The sequence below is a fragment of the Dromiciops gliroides genome, chromosome 2 (genome assembly GCF_019393635.1).
Source record: "Dromiciops gliroides isolate mDroGli1 chromosome 2, mDroGli1.pri, whole genome shotgun sequence".
In the NCBI taxonomy this organism is placed as follows: Eukaryota; Metazoa; Chordata; class Mammalia; order Microbiotheria; family Microbiotheriidae; genus Dromiciops; species Dromiciops gliroides.
The window spans coordinates 683,596,261-683,610,853 of record NC_057862.1 but is presented as its reverse complement, the minus strand read 5'-3'; the positions used below and the strand labels follow the sequence as shown (position 1 = coordinate 683,610,853).

Sequence of the window (14,593 nt, the reverse complement as noted above, 5' to 3'; positions counted from 1 at the left end):
TTAGAAACAGCTGGGGGTGGGCGGGGGTCCTTCCTGGGAGCAATTAAAAAGCGCCACTCAGAGCAAGGCAAGAGTTCAGATTTCCCCAGGGGCTGACACTTTCCATCTACTCTGTATATCATATTGGTACTGTGACGAGCAAAATCGAATGTGTATGGCCTTACCTGCCCCCCCCCCACCAGTGTGGGGGAAAACTAGCTAGAGGGCGGGGGCGGGGGTGAGTGGAGGCAGCGAGAACTTGGTGACCCTTCTCTCCCTACCTCCCCTGCCGTACACCCTCTGATGCTGCCCCAACCCCCACCTCTGCCGGGATGATGGTGAAGTATTTACTGGGGCAGAGTGTGCCCCAGAGCTCCTGGGACCAAGTGTTTGCTGCCTTCTGGCAACATTACCCCAACCCCTACAGCAAGCATGTGCTGACAGAGGGCATCATGCAAGGGGCTGACTCCTGACCAGAAGCTGTTGTCCAGGCAGCTGCTCACAAAGACCAACTGGATGCCCCGCTGGGCAGAGCGCTTCTTTCCTGCTAATGTAGCCCAGTCAGTGTACATCCTCTAAGACTCTATCGTGGACCCACAAAACCAGACCATGACCACTTTCACCTGGTACATCAACCATGCCCCGCTGATGGTGGTGGAGGAAAGATGTGTTTACTGAGTAAATCCTGAAAACAGTGGCTGGACTGAAACCCAATGGGAGGTTTGGGACTCCTCCAGTTTGTTTGGGGTCTCCAGAGCTGTTCAGGGGTTTAGCCTAGCCAGATTCAAAAGTAATGTGATCAAGACCATAAAGGCTTTGAGTACATCTTGGCCAAACTGCAAGGTGAAGCTCCTTCGAAGACTCTGGTTGAAACAGCCAAGGAAGCAACTGAGAAGGCAAAGGAAACTGCTCTGGCAGCGACTGAGAAGGCCAAGGACCTGGCCAGAAAGGCAGCCACCAAGATGAATCAGCAGCAGCAATACCCTGTTTAAAAGAGTCACCCTACTGCTTCCCCTGCAATAAAAAAGGCCCTGCTGCCCTCCCAGAGCGCCCCAAGGCTGAGAGCCTCCTGGCCTTGGGCCCAGAACCCCGGCCCCTGAGCAGACCATCAGCACAACACAAATCCGCAGACAATGCAACTCTTGTCCCATTACCCACCCTGAGTCCGAGCTGTAATTTATCATTAAAAATCAATTTTCAGTCCTGTCCAAAAAAAATGTAATAAATGCTTGTTCATTGATTCATGGGGGGCAGGAGGAGGCACATGGCAGGGGGAACTAGAGCTGGGGCTTAAGCTTTCTACTTTGCCCATGTCTCCCAAGGACTTCACCATATAAATATTAAATGATTCCTGTGTCAGCCATGCCCAAACCAAGAACCTTCAGGCGATGGCTTTGAATGCCCTCACTCAGAGTGACAACCTGGAAACCCCAAGCAGGTTAAGGCATGAAATCAAGAGGCTCGTTGGGACTGGCTGGGATAACGGGCAACATTCTTCCATGGCTTCAGTAACAACACACCTCATTGTTCAGAGGAAACTCTATAACTCTTCTGGTGGCAACTGTGTTCAAATTGATGCAATTACTGGGCATTGCCAAGGTCTGTTTGTCTAGAGGCACTCCAAAAGCTGTTCAAACATGCGTATAAAACCTCGACACTGTGTTGTGGAGGAGGAAAGGCAGTCAGGGATTTGGGAGGGGTCTGAGGCTTTGGCCCTAGCTTAATGACTCCCATTGAGGTCATGGACCTCCCCATTTGTAACTGGTTACAGAATATGGGGCATGCCAACAGACTCCCCATAGTTACATAGAATGTAAGCTTATCTCTGTTGGGGGCCTATTTGTTTAGCACTTGCTACGTGTTGGGAACAAGGAAAGCAAAATAACCAAACATTGGGCACTGAGCCTCTTTCCAAACCCTCAAATTATTGTTATAAATGCTGGCTGAATAAGTGGGCAAATTCCCAGACTACTCGGGGACAGAAATTCCCTTCCATTGTAGAGGCATTGGTGCCACCTAGTGGATATAGAATGTGCAACAGGTACGGATGCTAAATTAATTATCAGTTCTTGCTGCTTAGGATCCTAGACTGTGGGTTGGAAGAGACTTCTGAGGTCTTCTAATCACAAGAGCCTAGCTCTAGAACTGGAAAGAACGTGGCAGGTCATTTAGGAAACTGAGACCCAGAGAGATTAATTGAATTACCAAGGTTCACTGAGGCTACTGTAAGTAGAATCCTCTGACTCCGAACCTGGCACTGTTTCCATTAGAGCTCCAGCTCTTCAAATCTACTTCTGATGTTTAGGACCTATATAACCACAGACTTAGTACACCGGGGCCTTAGTTTCCTTATTTGTACAATGAAAGAGTTGGGACTAGGTGGTTTCTGAAGTTCCCTCCAAAACTCTACAAAGATTTCGACATGGAAGGTACCTTATTGCACCCACCCACCCACCCCCAATTTTACAGATGGAGAAACCAAGTCCTAGATAGGTTATGTGACTTTCCCAAGATCACACAGATCAGAAGTATGAGAGGCAGGATTTGATCTCCAGTTCCCCTAACACAAATCCAGCATTTCCACTGTAGCACAGACAACTGGAAAGAATCTTAAACGTCATCTATTCCAACTCTCTCATTTTAGATGTGAGAAATGGAGGCACATAAGGGAAGTGACTTGATGAAAGTCATAGTAAGGAGCAAAATCAGGATTTGAACACAGCTTATAGATAACTGGTGCTCATAGAGGGAGCTGAAAGGGACAAAAGGAGAATAGGAGCTGGGTAAGGGCAGTGACTAGGTCATTCTGGATGGAGAAGAGGATTCAAGGGTAATGGGACCAAAAAGGAAAGGCTGGTTATGGAGAAGGATCCAAAGAGAGCAAACCAAGTCCTATGAGCTCTTCCATTGTAAGTCCTTATAGACTCATTTTCCTTATAGTAATCAGTCTAATTATTAATCTACTCAAGAGTATGACAACTTTTTTTCTTTTTCTTTTTTTTCAGAACAATTAGGGTTAAGTGACTTGTCTAGGGTCACACAGCTAGTAAGTGTCAAGTGTCTGAGGCCAGACTTGAACTCAGGTCCTCCTGAATCCAAGGCTGGTGCTTTATCTACTGTGCCACCTAGCTGCCCCCGGAATATAACAACTCTTATTTCTCCCCCATTTTCATTCTAAATTTGGGGTAAGTAAGGAGGTTAAACTAATATTACCATCCCTTATACTTACAACAGAGGCAGCAGCATGTCATTGTGAATAGAGGTCCAACCTGGTTGTTCGGAAAATCTGCATCCAAATTCTAACTACCACTTGATTTAAGTCAGACACGACAGAAGTGGTTGAGCAACAACAATGAACAGGAGCAGCTAGGTGGTACAGTAGATAGATCCCTGGGCCTGGAGTCAAGAAGATCTGAATTCAATTCTGGTCTCAGACACTTACTAGCTGTGTGACCCTGGCAAGTAGCAACCTTTTTGTCTCAATTTCCTCATCTGTAAAATGAGCTCGAGCAAGAAATGGCAAACCACTTCAGTATCTCTGCCAAGAAAACCCAAATGGGATCATGAAGAGTCAGAGACACAACTAAAATAACTGAACAACTATGACCACAAGCAAATAATTTCATCTCCCTGTGTCTCAATTTCCTCACCAATAAAATTGGATCAGAAATACTTATTCAGTCCTTCAGGGGTACCCCCAGAACCCTGGCAGAGAGATATAGCCAGCCTTGCTCTGAGGGACCTAATTAGTTATTAGATGTAGGAGTTAGAAGATTCCCAGGGTCTATAAGGGCTAAGTTAGGACCATAGACTGGAGGTAGAGAGGAGTAGGATCTTGGGAAGGTATTGTTGTTGCTATTGATAGATAGCATGAGCAGAGGGGAAAAACTCAGTACAACAAGAGAGATTAAAGATGACAGAAAGGGGGTAGGGGAGAGGGCATAAAGAAGCAAGTTCCTTAAAAGAGACCAGAAAAGATGGTGATGACAGTAATAACAGTTAATATTTATATTAACTCTAAGGTTTGCAGATCACTTTATTATCTCTTTTGATTCTCTAAACAATCCTATTATTAATGCTGTTTTACTGATGAGGAAACTGAGATTAAGTGACTTGCCCAGGGTCATATAGTGTCTGAGTCAGGATTAAAACTCAGATCTAACCTGACTCAAAGTCCATTGTTCTCTATAACTATGCCAGCAGAATGAGATCAAGGCACACAGGTGAAATAAGGATTAGATTGGCAAAGTGGCGAGGCTACTACAATCCCATAGATCCTAGCTTCTTAAACTGTAGGTCGCAACCCCATACGGGGTTGCATAACTGAATGTAGGGATGGTGAAAAATTTGGCAACAGTCAAAGGTTAGGTATACCTATTTTATATGCCTATATACCTGGGGTCATGTAAAATTTTCTCTGGTGAAAAGAGGTCAAGAGTGGAAAAAGTTTAATAAGTCCTGCCTGGGGCAGCTAGGTGGCACAGTGGATAAAGCACCAGCCCTGGATTCAGGAGGACCTGAGTTCAAATCCGGCCTCAGAACCTTGAAACTTACTAGTTGTGTGACCCAGGGCAAGTCAATTAACCCTCATTGCCAAGAAGAAGAAGAAGAAGAAGAAGAAGAAGAAGAAGAAGAAGAAGAAGAAGAAGTCCTGCCTGAGATGAGAAGGGAAGAGAGATTTGGAGACATGTTGATGGCCTTAATCTCCAGAAAGAAAGCGGTGCACCATGTTTTTGCAGGGAGAATGGAGGGAAAAGGAGAATTTGGGGCTAGAGGAGAAGGTTTGGAGCAGCTGTTGTGGGAAATGTGACAGGGAACCAACAAGAGATGAACCTCCCAAAAAAGAGAAAAACCCAAATGTAGATATGGTAGTTGTTATCATTGTGGTCAGAAAGGATGGACAATGGAGCTATGGTCTCATTGGCAGAGGAGACCCTCAGATGAGGAAAGTGGCTCCCCATGCAGGTTACCCAGGCACCTGCTTTACCACTGAGAGTCCCAGAGAGCTACCCAGGAAAGTCAGTCCACAATCATTTATTAATCACTCACTTACTTTGTGCCAAGAACTGGGCTAAGTGCTGGCTGGGCTACAAAGAAACTCAAAGACATAGTCCTCACCCTCAAGGATCTCACATCCTAATGAAAATCACTATTATTACTAATAAGAAGCACTAAAAACAAGAGCTAGTGTGTCTCCAGTGCTTTGAGGTCTGCACATGCTTTACCAGTATTACTTCATCTGATCTTGCCAGCAACCCTGAAAGGCAGGCGCCATGCCTCTCCCTGTCTTACAGGTAAGGAAACAGAGTATAGGCTCCTTGAGGACAGGGACTACCTCTTGCCTCTTTTTCTAACTCCAGCACTTAACACAGTGCCTGGTTCATAGCAGGTACTTAATAAATGTTTGTTAATTGATTACTGATTGATTGAGGCAGAGGTTAAGCAACTTGCCCATTATCACACAAGTAGGAGTTACCGGATTTGAACTGGGGTCTTCCTAATTCCAGGGCCAGTGTTCTGACCACTTGGGCACCTAGTGGCCATTACAATGTACAACCGTGCTGTGTACAACTATGCCCATTTACAACGGGAGGTAATCTCAGAGGAAAGGTCCTGGCTGGGGGCGAGGCAGGGGAAGAGACAGAGAGAGAGGACAAGCCTGGGATAGGCCTCTTGTAGACAGTACAAGAGTCTTAAGGAAAGCCAAGAGAGCCAGGAGGTAGATGTGAGGAAGGAGGTCATTCCAAGAATGGGGGACAACCATTGAAAAGGCATCAAACATCCTAAGATGTGGGAGAAAGACCAAGGAGGCCAATGTATCATAAAGTCCATGGAGGACAAGATGTGTACAAAGGCAGGAAAAGCAGGAAGGGGATGTGTTGTGGAGGGATTTAAATGCCAGACCCTTTAAATTGGATCTGAGAGATAACAGGGAGCCATGGGAAGTTATTGAGTTCCAGCTGGTCAAAAGCCGAGTGGGTTTCTGTGAAAGAAGGTGGGTTTTCATTCCTTTTACACCTTTAAGGAGAGGCTGAATGACGACCTATTGGGTGTATTAGAATGGAGATTCCCTTGGAGTATGTGTTAGACTAGGCCACTTAGGGCCCTGCCAACTCTCAAATACTGAGGAATATTTGAAAATGCCTATAACGCTGCCCACTGTCTTCCTTCCTTCAAGTTAAACATCCTTAATTCCTTCAACCAATTTTCATAAAATATGATATCCAGGCTCTTCCCAATCTGGTCATCTTATTAAAATATGACATCCAGTCAAGCTTTAATAACTAAAATCACACTAAGACTTTAGGAATACTATATGCGTTTGTATTTGTTGTTGTACAGTCATGTTTCAGTCTTGTCTAACTTTTCATGACCCCGGTTGAATACCATATGTATATATGTATTTGTTGTTGTTGTTCAGTCATTCTTCAGTTGTGTCTGACTTTTCATGACCCAGTTGGGGCTTTCTTGGCCAAGATATGGCAGTGGTTCCCCATTTACTTCTCCAGCTCATTTTCCAGATGAGGAAATTGAGGCAAATAGGGTTGTGACTTGCACAGCATCACCCAGCTAGTAAAAGTCTGAGGTTGGATTTGAACTCAGGAAGATGAGTCTTCCTGACTCCAGGCCCAGAACTCTATCCACTGCACCACCGAGATTTCTCATGTATTTGTATGTGTATACATATATGTGTATATATTGTACATATAGATACACCTACCTTTGTTTATATAACATATACATATATTACATGTATTGTTTTACATGTATGTAAATTTAACATAATTGTGGGGGTACATGTGTCTATATTTATATAGATGTATTATTATCTACCTTTCTGTAAAGATATGTAGATACATACGCATACATGCACATAAATACAAAAAGACCCATGAATCCTATCTCTCAAGTCATTTAATTTTCCTGTGCCTCAGTTTCCTCATCTATAAAATGAAAGAGCTGGACTAGATCACTTCTGAACTCCCAACTAGGTCTAGATCCATGGTCATCTTATGGTTAATAGTGGCTAAGCCGGGGCAGCTAGGTGGTGCAGTGGATAGAGCACTGGCCCTGGATTCAGGAGGACCTGAGTTCAAATCTGGCCTCAGACACTTAACACTTACTAGCTGTATGACCCTGGGTAAGTCACTTAACCCCAATTGCCTCACTAAAAAAAAAAAAAATAGTGGCTAAGCCAAGACTAGATTAGGAGAAGGGAGAGTCTAGAGGAGTCATTGTCCCATCATTCTTGACCTGTCTAGGGCTCTGTTCCAAACCACTACATTTAGGGAGGTAGTACAAGTCCCACTCACTGCCGTTAGCTGACTTGATAGGTCACTCCTCCTTGGACTGCTCTATCCTTTGGTTTACTTTAGGTGGCATTCCTGTATGCCCTCAGAAAAACCTGGAAGTTGCCTCAACCTGACACGTCAATTCCATCACAAGGGAGGAGGCCCAAAGCTAGAGTGGACCCTTTGGGATGAGAACGGGTGGAGAAGTCTCCTCTGAGTGTTTGCTAGCTGTCAGGGTTTGGACCATTCCATTTAGATCATTGTATTCCTCTATTGTACTGTAAGAAATGATGAGCAGGAGGAGTTCAGAGAAACCTGGAAGGACTTATATGAACTGATGCTGACTGAGGGGAACAAAACCAGAAGAACATTGTACACAGTAACAGCAACATTGTGTGATAAACAATGGTGATAGACTTGGCTCTTCTCAGAAGTGCAATGATCCAAAATGGTTTCAAAGAACTCATGATAGAAAATGTTCTCAACATCTGTGGATTATGAATGCAGATTGAACCATACTGTTTCTACTTTTGGACTGTTTTTTTCTTCTTTTTTGAGGTTTTTCCCTTGTGCTCTGATTCTTCTTTCACAAGATGACCAATGCAGAAATATGTTTAATGTGATTGTACCTATATAATCTACATCAGACTGTTTTCCATCTTGGGGAGGAGGGAGAGAAGGGAGGGTGGGAGAAAAAATTGGAACTAAAAATCCTATGAAAACAAATGTTGAAAACTATCCTTATATGTAACTGGAAAATAATAAAATACTTTTTTTATAAAAAAAAAAACATTGTATTCCTGCCTCTACAGAAACAGGTGTTAGATCTGGGATTCCATTGCTATAGGGACCTCCCAAAAGAAGAGACTGATGCAAGTCAACACCTCTGAAACTTTTAGTCTTAGAACATAAGTAATGAAAGTTAAATAATTTGCCCAGTTTGTGTCAGAGACAGGACCTGAAGCCAGGAGGACCTGGCTCTCATACCCACACTGCCTCTCCAGCACCCAGTAGGTGCTTCAACAATTGCCACAGCTCTAAAACTGTGGAGAGGGCACCCCACACACACACCTCCTCAGAACATCTCGACACAGACACACACCCCTGAAACAACAACATTTGTCTTTATTAGGTGTTTCCATGGTAATATTACACAGAGTTCTTAAGGAATAATAAACACGACTTTTTTACCATAATTATTTTGCCATTAAGACAGTGGTAAAAAAAAAAAAACAGGAAAAAAAAAAAGCACTGTTTGTCTACACACATGATCAGCTTTAGCACTTACAGCTCCTTCACTCATGGTTCACAATCACAAATCCAAGGGTTAAAATCCAGCTAGTCCAAAGTCCTACAATCTTAGAGCATCAAGTCACTGCAGTTAGTCCGTTCCAAATCATTGTCAATTTCTCTTAGCATTTACATAGGACATTCATTAAACAGACACAAAAAGCGAGCCGACAGGGAAACATGCTTACAAAGCCTGCAAACATTGTTAGGGTTTGTTGTGTTGTTATTGTTGTTGTTTTTAATTTTCTTGTTTGTTTGTTTGTGGGTTGGGTTTTTTTTTTTGTTTTTGTCTTTTAGAACAACCAAAAGAACTGAAACTGTCATGAGTAGAGAAGAAAAGGGAAGATTCAAGTGAATGCTGAGAGAGGCTGCCAACATGGCTGAGAGTAGAAACAAGACTTTGGGGGGCTTTTCCACCTTGTTCCAATTTCTTTCAAGTGCAGGTGATAAAGGAAAAACAGGGGGTGAGGGGGAACTATAAAATATTTTAAGTTAACCAATTACTTTTTTAAAGTGCTTTTTAACTTTAAAAAAACTGAAAAAATAAACAATAAAAACAACCCCAAGTCAATGTCTGAACAGATGAGTGGACTGGCTACAAAGGATTTACTGCTTATACTTTATTGAAGCAGATGTTTTTATTGGTGTTTTTTTTTTTGGGGGGGGCAGGGCAATGAGGATTAAGTGACTTGCCCAGGGTCAAACAGCTAGTAAGTGTCAAGTGTCTGAGGCTGGATTTGAACTCAGGTCCTCCTGAATCCAGGGATGTTGCTTTATGCACTGCACCACCTAGCTGCCCCTTTATTGTGTTTTTTTTTTAAAGAACTTATAGATATACCTTTAAGAGAACCTGTCAACACATACAGAAATAAATGCCACACATACCAAGGTAACATAAGGAACTGAGGAGAGGGAAGGGGACTCAGCTAATGGAAACTATTCCAAGATACCAAGATGCTAGGCAGTACTAAGGTGAGGTGACCCATAGGCTCAAAATTGGCCCATAGAAAGTAAGTTTGCCAGACGTTTCCCACCAATGTTGTGTTACGTTTGCAAATGTCAATGCGCGATGAAGCGCCCTTTGTTTAAAAAAAGGGGAAAAAAAGGCATGGCTCCTCCATTTTGCCGATTGAAAGACTTCCCAGTGTCAAAATTCCCTAGGTATTTTCTGTGTGTGTGTGTGTGTGTGTGTGTGTGTGTGTGTGTGTGTGTGTATTTCTAAGGCCTCTATTATGCTTTGTTTTTCCACCAAGTTGGCTTCCATGAGGTAAATTTGTTTGACTGGGCATCAGGATGTCCTACTGGGGTCCATTCCCAGTGAGTTAAGCTTCAGTGGGTCCTGAACTCCCCAAAAGATACCTCCAGGTCAAATTAAATGGGTCTTAGAGGGTGCTATCAAACCAGCCTCTAGATCATCTATCTGTTCTATTCTGGAGGCTTGCCCAGTCAATTAGCATATGGTGTTAATGAGACCTTGGACATCAGTTCGACGCCCTTGGTAGGCAGTTAGCTTTGCTCAGGTGGCATCTCCCCCTCAGCCTCTCACCAAAGGGGCACCAGAGAGTATGGACAGCTCGGTCCAACCCATTCCTGCTACTGGAAAAGAGTGAGTCCAATAGCACATGGGTGGTTTGGTGGCATTTTGCATAATATGGTTCAACTCGGCATTCTGAAGGATGGGGTAGCACCTTGTTTCCCGGGGCCAGGTTCCTATGGCAACAATGGAAAAGTGACAGGGCTAGTGATAAGGAGAGGCAGCAGGGACAGGGAGAAAAACCTTGTTTAAACAAATATCCATCATCTCATCTACTGAGTGCCAGGGAAAAGCCTCAGCATCTGTCTAATCCAACACCTTTACCTTATGCAAAGAAACTGAGGGGCAAATAAGTTAAGTGACTTGCCCAAGGTCAAATAGGTAATAATGGACAGAGGTGGGATCTGAACCCAGGTCCTCTGCCAGGAGATCCAGTGCTATTCCCACTGTGCCATGCTGTCTCTCAAAAGCCAGTGAGAGGCAACTTCAAACGTTCTGTAAAACAAAACAAAACAAAACAAAACGCCAGAGAGCTTTAAAAAGAGAGGAGAGAGGGGAACCTCAAAGTATACATGTTGTAGCCAAATCCAGGACAAAGAGAAATGATGTCTCATGTCAATAGCTGACCCAGACTAAAATGAATGGAATGCCAACAGACATGGTCTGGAGACACCTTGGTGGGGAACTGCTGGTCTACCACCTCAATTAGCCCAGCTGTTAAACACTTGGCTCAACTCGTGTACAATTCAACACTTTTGAGTTAATAGTTGATCCGATCAGCCATCATCATATTTCTAAACCACTTTCCCCAACCCCTTCTCCTTCTCAGGGAGAAAAAAAAGGCAGCTCTCAGGGAATTCACTTCATCCTTCCCTTAGGAAAAGAAAGATGTTTGTGAGAATGACAGGGATCCTGGATGAAAATCACCCTATCTGTGTGGGGGATATTTTCATACTTTTTATTTTGCACCCTTGAGGTGTCAGGTCACATTCTGTCTCTGGGGTCGGTGTGTGAACATGTATGTAATGCTATCAGAAGTGGATAAACATGGGTGAGCAAAATCAATAACATCAGGGTAAGGAGGACTGAGTGTGGGACCCAGAAGTAAGCCCCATGGACTGGCTGCCCCACAGTAACTATCACAGGCTCTAAAAAATAATAATAATAATAATAATAAACAAAACCCAATGTCCTCAGGTGCCCCACCCCTCACCCCCCCCTTTCCCAGTCTGCTACTGCTGCTCAATGACTGGGGGGCTCTAGCCCAAGCTGGTGATGTTGGCACGGCCACCTGGGGGAGCCACAATGCGCTGGGTGGTACGGCGAGGGATGTTGTCATCAATCTGGGCACCTGGAGAGAGGAGAAAAGACAGGAGGGGAGGGAGACCAGGTTAAAAAAAACATGTCACAATAGCTTCCTATCTCTTCTCCCTACTACCTGAGTGACCTTGACAGATCACTTCCCAGATCAGGCCTCGGGCTTCCTATCTGTAAAATGCAAAGGTTGTACCACATAAACCCTGAGGTCCTTCCCAGTTCTGATATTTAATGTCTACGATTTAAACAGTCAGTCGAGAATTAAGTACCTACTATGTGCCAGGAATATTTTGGGCACAGGGAATAGAGGTATAAGGAATAAAATAATTCTTCCTCTCAAGGAGCCCATGTTCTTTTTTTTTTTTTTTTATAGGCAATGGGGGTTAAGTGACTTGCCCAGGGTCACACAGCTAGTAAGTGTCAAGTGTCTGAGGCCGAATTTGAACTCAGGTACTCCTGAATCCAGGGCCAGTGCTTTAACCACTGTGCCATCTAGCTGCCCCCGGAGCCCATGTTCTTAAGGGGGGGAGTGGAGACAACACAAACATATAAAGTATATGCAGCACAAATATAAAATGAGTAAATACAAATGTATACAAAGTAGTCAGATACAAGGTAGTTATGGAAGGAGAGCAAAAATAACAGTGGGGCTCAGGAAAGGCTTCATGAAGGTTTCGCTTGAACTAAGCCTTGAAGGAAACCAAGGCTTGTGAGAGGTGAAAGGGGAGGGGGAAGCACGTCCCAACCATAATTCCATGTACACTTTCTCTTTGGTGACTCATCGGTACTAACTTATTCTGGCTTGTCTTGGGTCCTAGAGGGGCAGCCCAGCTCAATCCAAGGAAAAGTGGCCTTCCTTTGGAGGCAGGATAGACTAGGATTCAGACTGAGGTCCTTAGAGCCTCAGTCACTTCATCGAAAAATGGAGGTAATAATAATCCTTGAAAGGCAATACCTGCCTCTCAGGGTTGCCCTGATAAAAGCCTTAACTGCCTTCAGGAATGAGAGCTGTACTCACTATCATTATAAAGAAATCACAAACATATGTAACAGGTTTTATTTTTCTGGCTTGCTCAATCACTGTAGAAGGGAAGAGGGGAGGGAGAGAATTCAAAACTAAAAATAAAAGTAATCTTTTCCAAAAATTCAAAGAAAAAAGTAATACAAAAGAAGAAAAACACATACCCAGGTTTCCTTTTCTTCCATTTTCCAAATATAAATCTGTATCTTCCCTACAGTCCTACAGCTTCAACCAACAATCAATCAACGTGCATTTATTAAGCCCCTCAGATTGTGCTAGGGCCTGGCCTTCCATGTAGTGGAAAGTGACAGGTGCCATCGGTCGTATTTGCTATTTGAGATCCTTTTGTTTAATGTTTTAAATGAGGATCTATAGCATTTATTTGCTATTTGTTTCATGTTTGGGAAAATTTCTTAGTAACCAGTTATCCTAAAGTGCTTTGAGAATTGGTGCCCCTGCCCCATAGAAAAGCGGGTTCACCACTAATCTAACATGTTTAATGAGGATTATTTGAGGGCTGTAGTTTGGACCAAGCAGGGCCCTGAGGCCCCTCCTGGCTCTGAAATTCTGTTATATGCCTATCAAGAATATTATAGAAACAATGATAACTATGCCACATTTTGCAGCACATTAATGTTGGCAAAGTACTTTTCATCAGAACAGCTCTATGAGGGAGGAACTGAAGGTGTTTTTATACCCATTCTACAAGTGAGCAAATTGAGGCTCTTGAAAGCTAAGTGACTCAGCCATGGTCACACAGCTGGTACTGGCTTGGCTGGGATTAACAGAAGTTCAGGGATTTCCTGAGTTTATGTGGCATTCCTCTCCCATACTGTAAGATCCGTGATGTCAGAGGCCCCATTTTATGTAAACTTTGGATCTCTCTCGGAATCTGCCACAATGCCCTGAGAATAGAAAATACTTAGCAAATGATTTTGAATGAATGATGGATGGATGGATGGATGGATGGATGGATGGATGGATGGATGGATGGATGGATGGATGGATGGATGGATGGATGGATGGATGGATGGATGGATGGATGGGTGGGTGGGTGGGTGGGTGGATGGATGGATGGGTGGATGGATGGGTGGGCAGATGGATGGATGAAACAATAGAAGGATGGATAGATGGAAGGATGGATGGATAAATGTAATAAATCTGCTAAGCCCTCCCCCCTTTTCAAAAGCAACACATAGCAAATACTTAATAAATGCTTGTTGATTGACCACTCAAACCCACTCTAGTCCACGATTCTTCTGAAAGGTGAATCCAAGTTACCAAGACCTTGAGTCACAAATAAAGGTTCTAATTTGGGGAGAATTCATTTGTAAGTATGTACCAGACAAGCTGAATCCAGATTGGTGCAGGTTCCGGACAGGCGGGGCCTGCTGTTTGGCAGGAGAAGTCTTGGCAGAGGAGGCCGGAGTCACTGTCTTGGGTGTCACGGACACTTCACACACCGGCCCATCATAGAGTCCCCGGGGAACACCCCTCAGCTCTGCCAACTGAAAACACAAGAGCCAGTTAGCTGGGAGCTGAAGACAGAGGGTCTTCCGAGAAAAGGAGCCAGAGCTCAGTTATCTAGGCCCTCTCCTGTGAGGGCACCTCTTTCGATGAGGATGAAAAGCCACGTCTTATCGGCAGAGCTGACAACAAGCCCGGGATAGTCTAAAGAAAGGGCATTGAAGAAACAAGAGCAGGTACAAGATCAGCCAGCAGGTGGCAGGCTTTCACCACCATGTTCCTCACCCCAGTCTTACACAACTGACTCAGAAAGCTTGGGGTGTGGATAAAATGATTGTTAAGTATTAAAAGGAGATTAAGCCCTTTAAGATTTCTTGTGAGGTGCGAGTCACCTTTGGGGCTTCAGAAGGAGGCTCTGCCCCAGGTGCTGAGCAGCTACCTTCCCTGGGGTCTTGTTGGGTAATGGAGGCCACCAGACATAGGATCAGTGCCATCAAGCCCACCTGGGACTTGAGAAAGGAAATGGGTCAGCCATGTAGGGAGACTAAGGGAGGCAGTGTGATATGGTTCAAAGAGCACAGCTATGGAGTCAAGAGGACCTGGGTTCAAATCCCACCTCTGACCCTTCCTATCTGCTGGGAACTTCCCTGAACCTCAGTTTCCTCTTCCATAAAATGAAGGAAATGGACCAGG

The 14,593-nt window shown here is 44.1% G+C and overlaps 1 protein-coding gene and 1 pseudogene across 2 annotated transcripts in view; one reads left to right on the top strand and one right to left on the bottom strand.

Moving 5' to 3' along the window:
* The first annotated feature begins 314 nt into the window (after window positions 1-314).
* LOC122739947 lies at window positions 315-971 on the top strand (annotated as a pseudogene).
* A 7,405-nt stretch (window positions 972-8,376) lies between these two features.
* The window catches only part of DPYSL2 (dihydropyrimidinase like 2), a 144,732-nt gene continuing 138,515 nt past the window's right edge, over window positions 8,377-14,593 (bottom strand). For both annotated transcript variants that reach the window (XM_043981364.1, XM_043981365.1), the window contains exons 13-14: window positions 13,776-13,941; window positions 8,377-11,446 (exon numbers count right to left, since the gene is read on the bottom strand). In XM_043981364.1, the coding sequence (XP_043837299.1) occupies window positions 11,355-11,446; window positions 13,776-13,941 (258 nt within the window). In that variant the 3' untranslated portion in view covers window positions 8,377-11,354. The remainder of the gene's footprint in view (window positions 11,447-13,775; window positions 13,942-14,593) is intronic.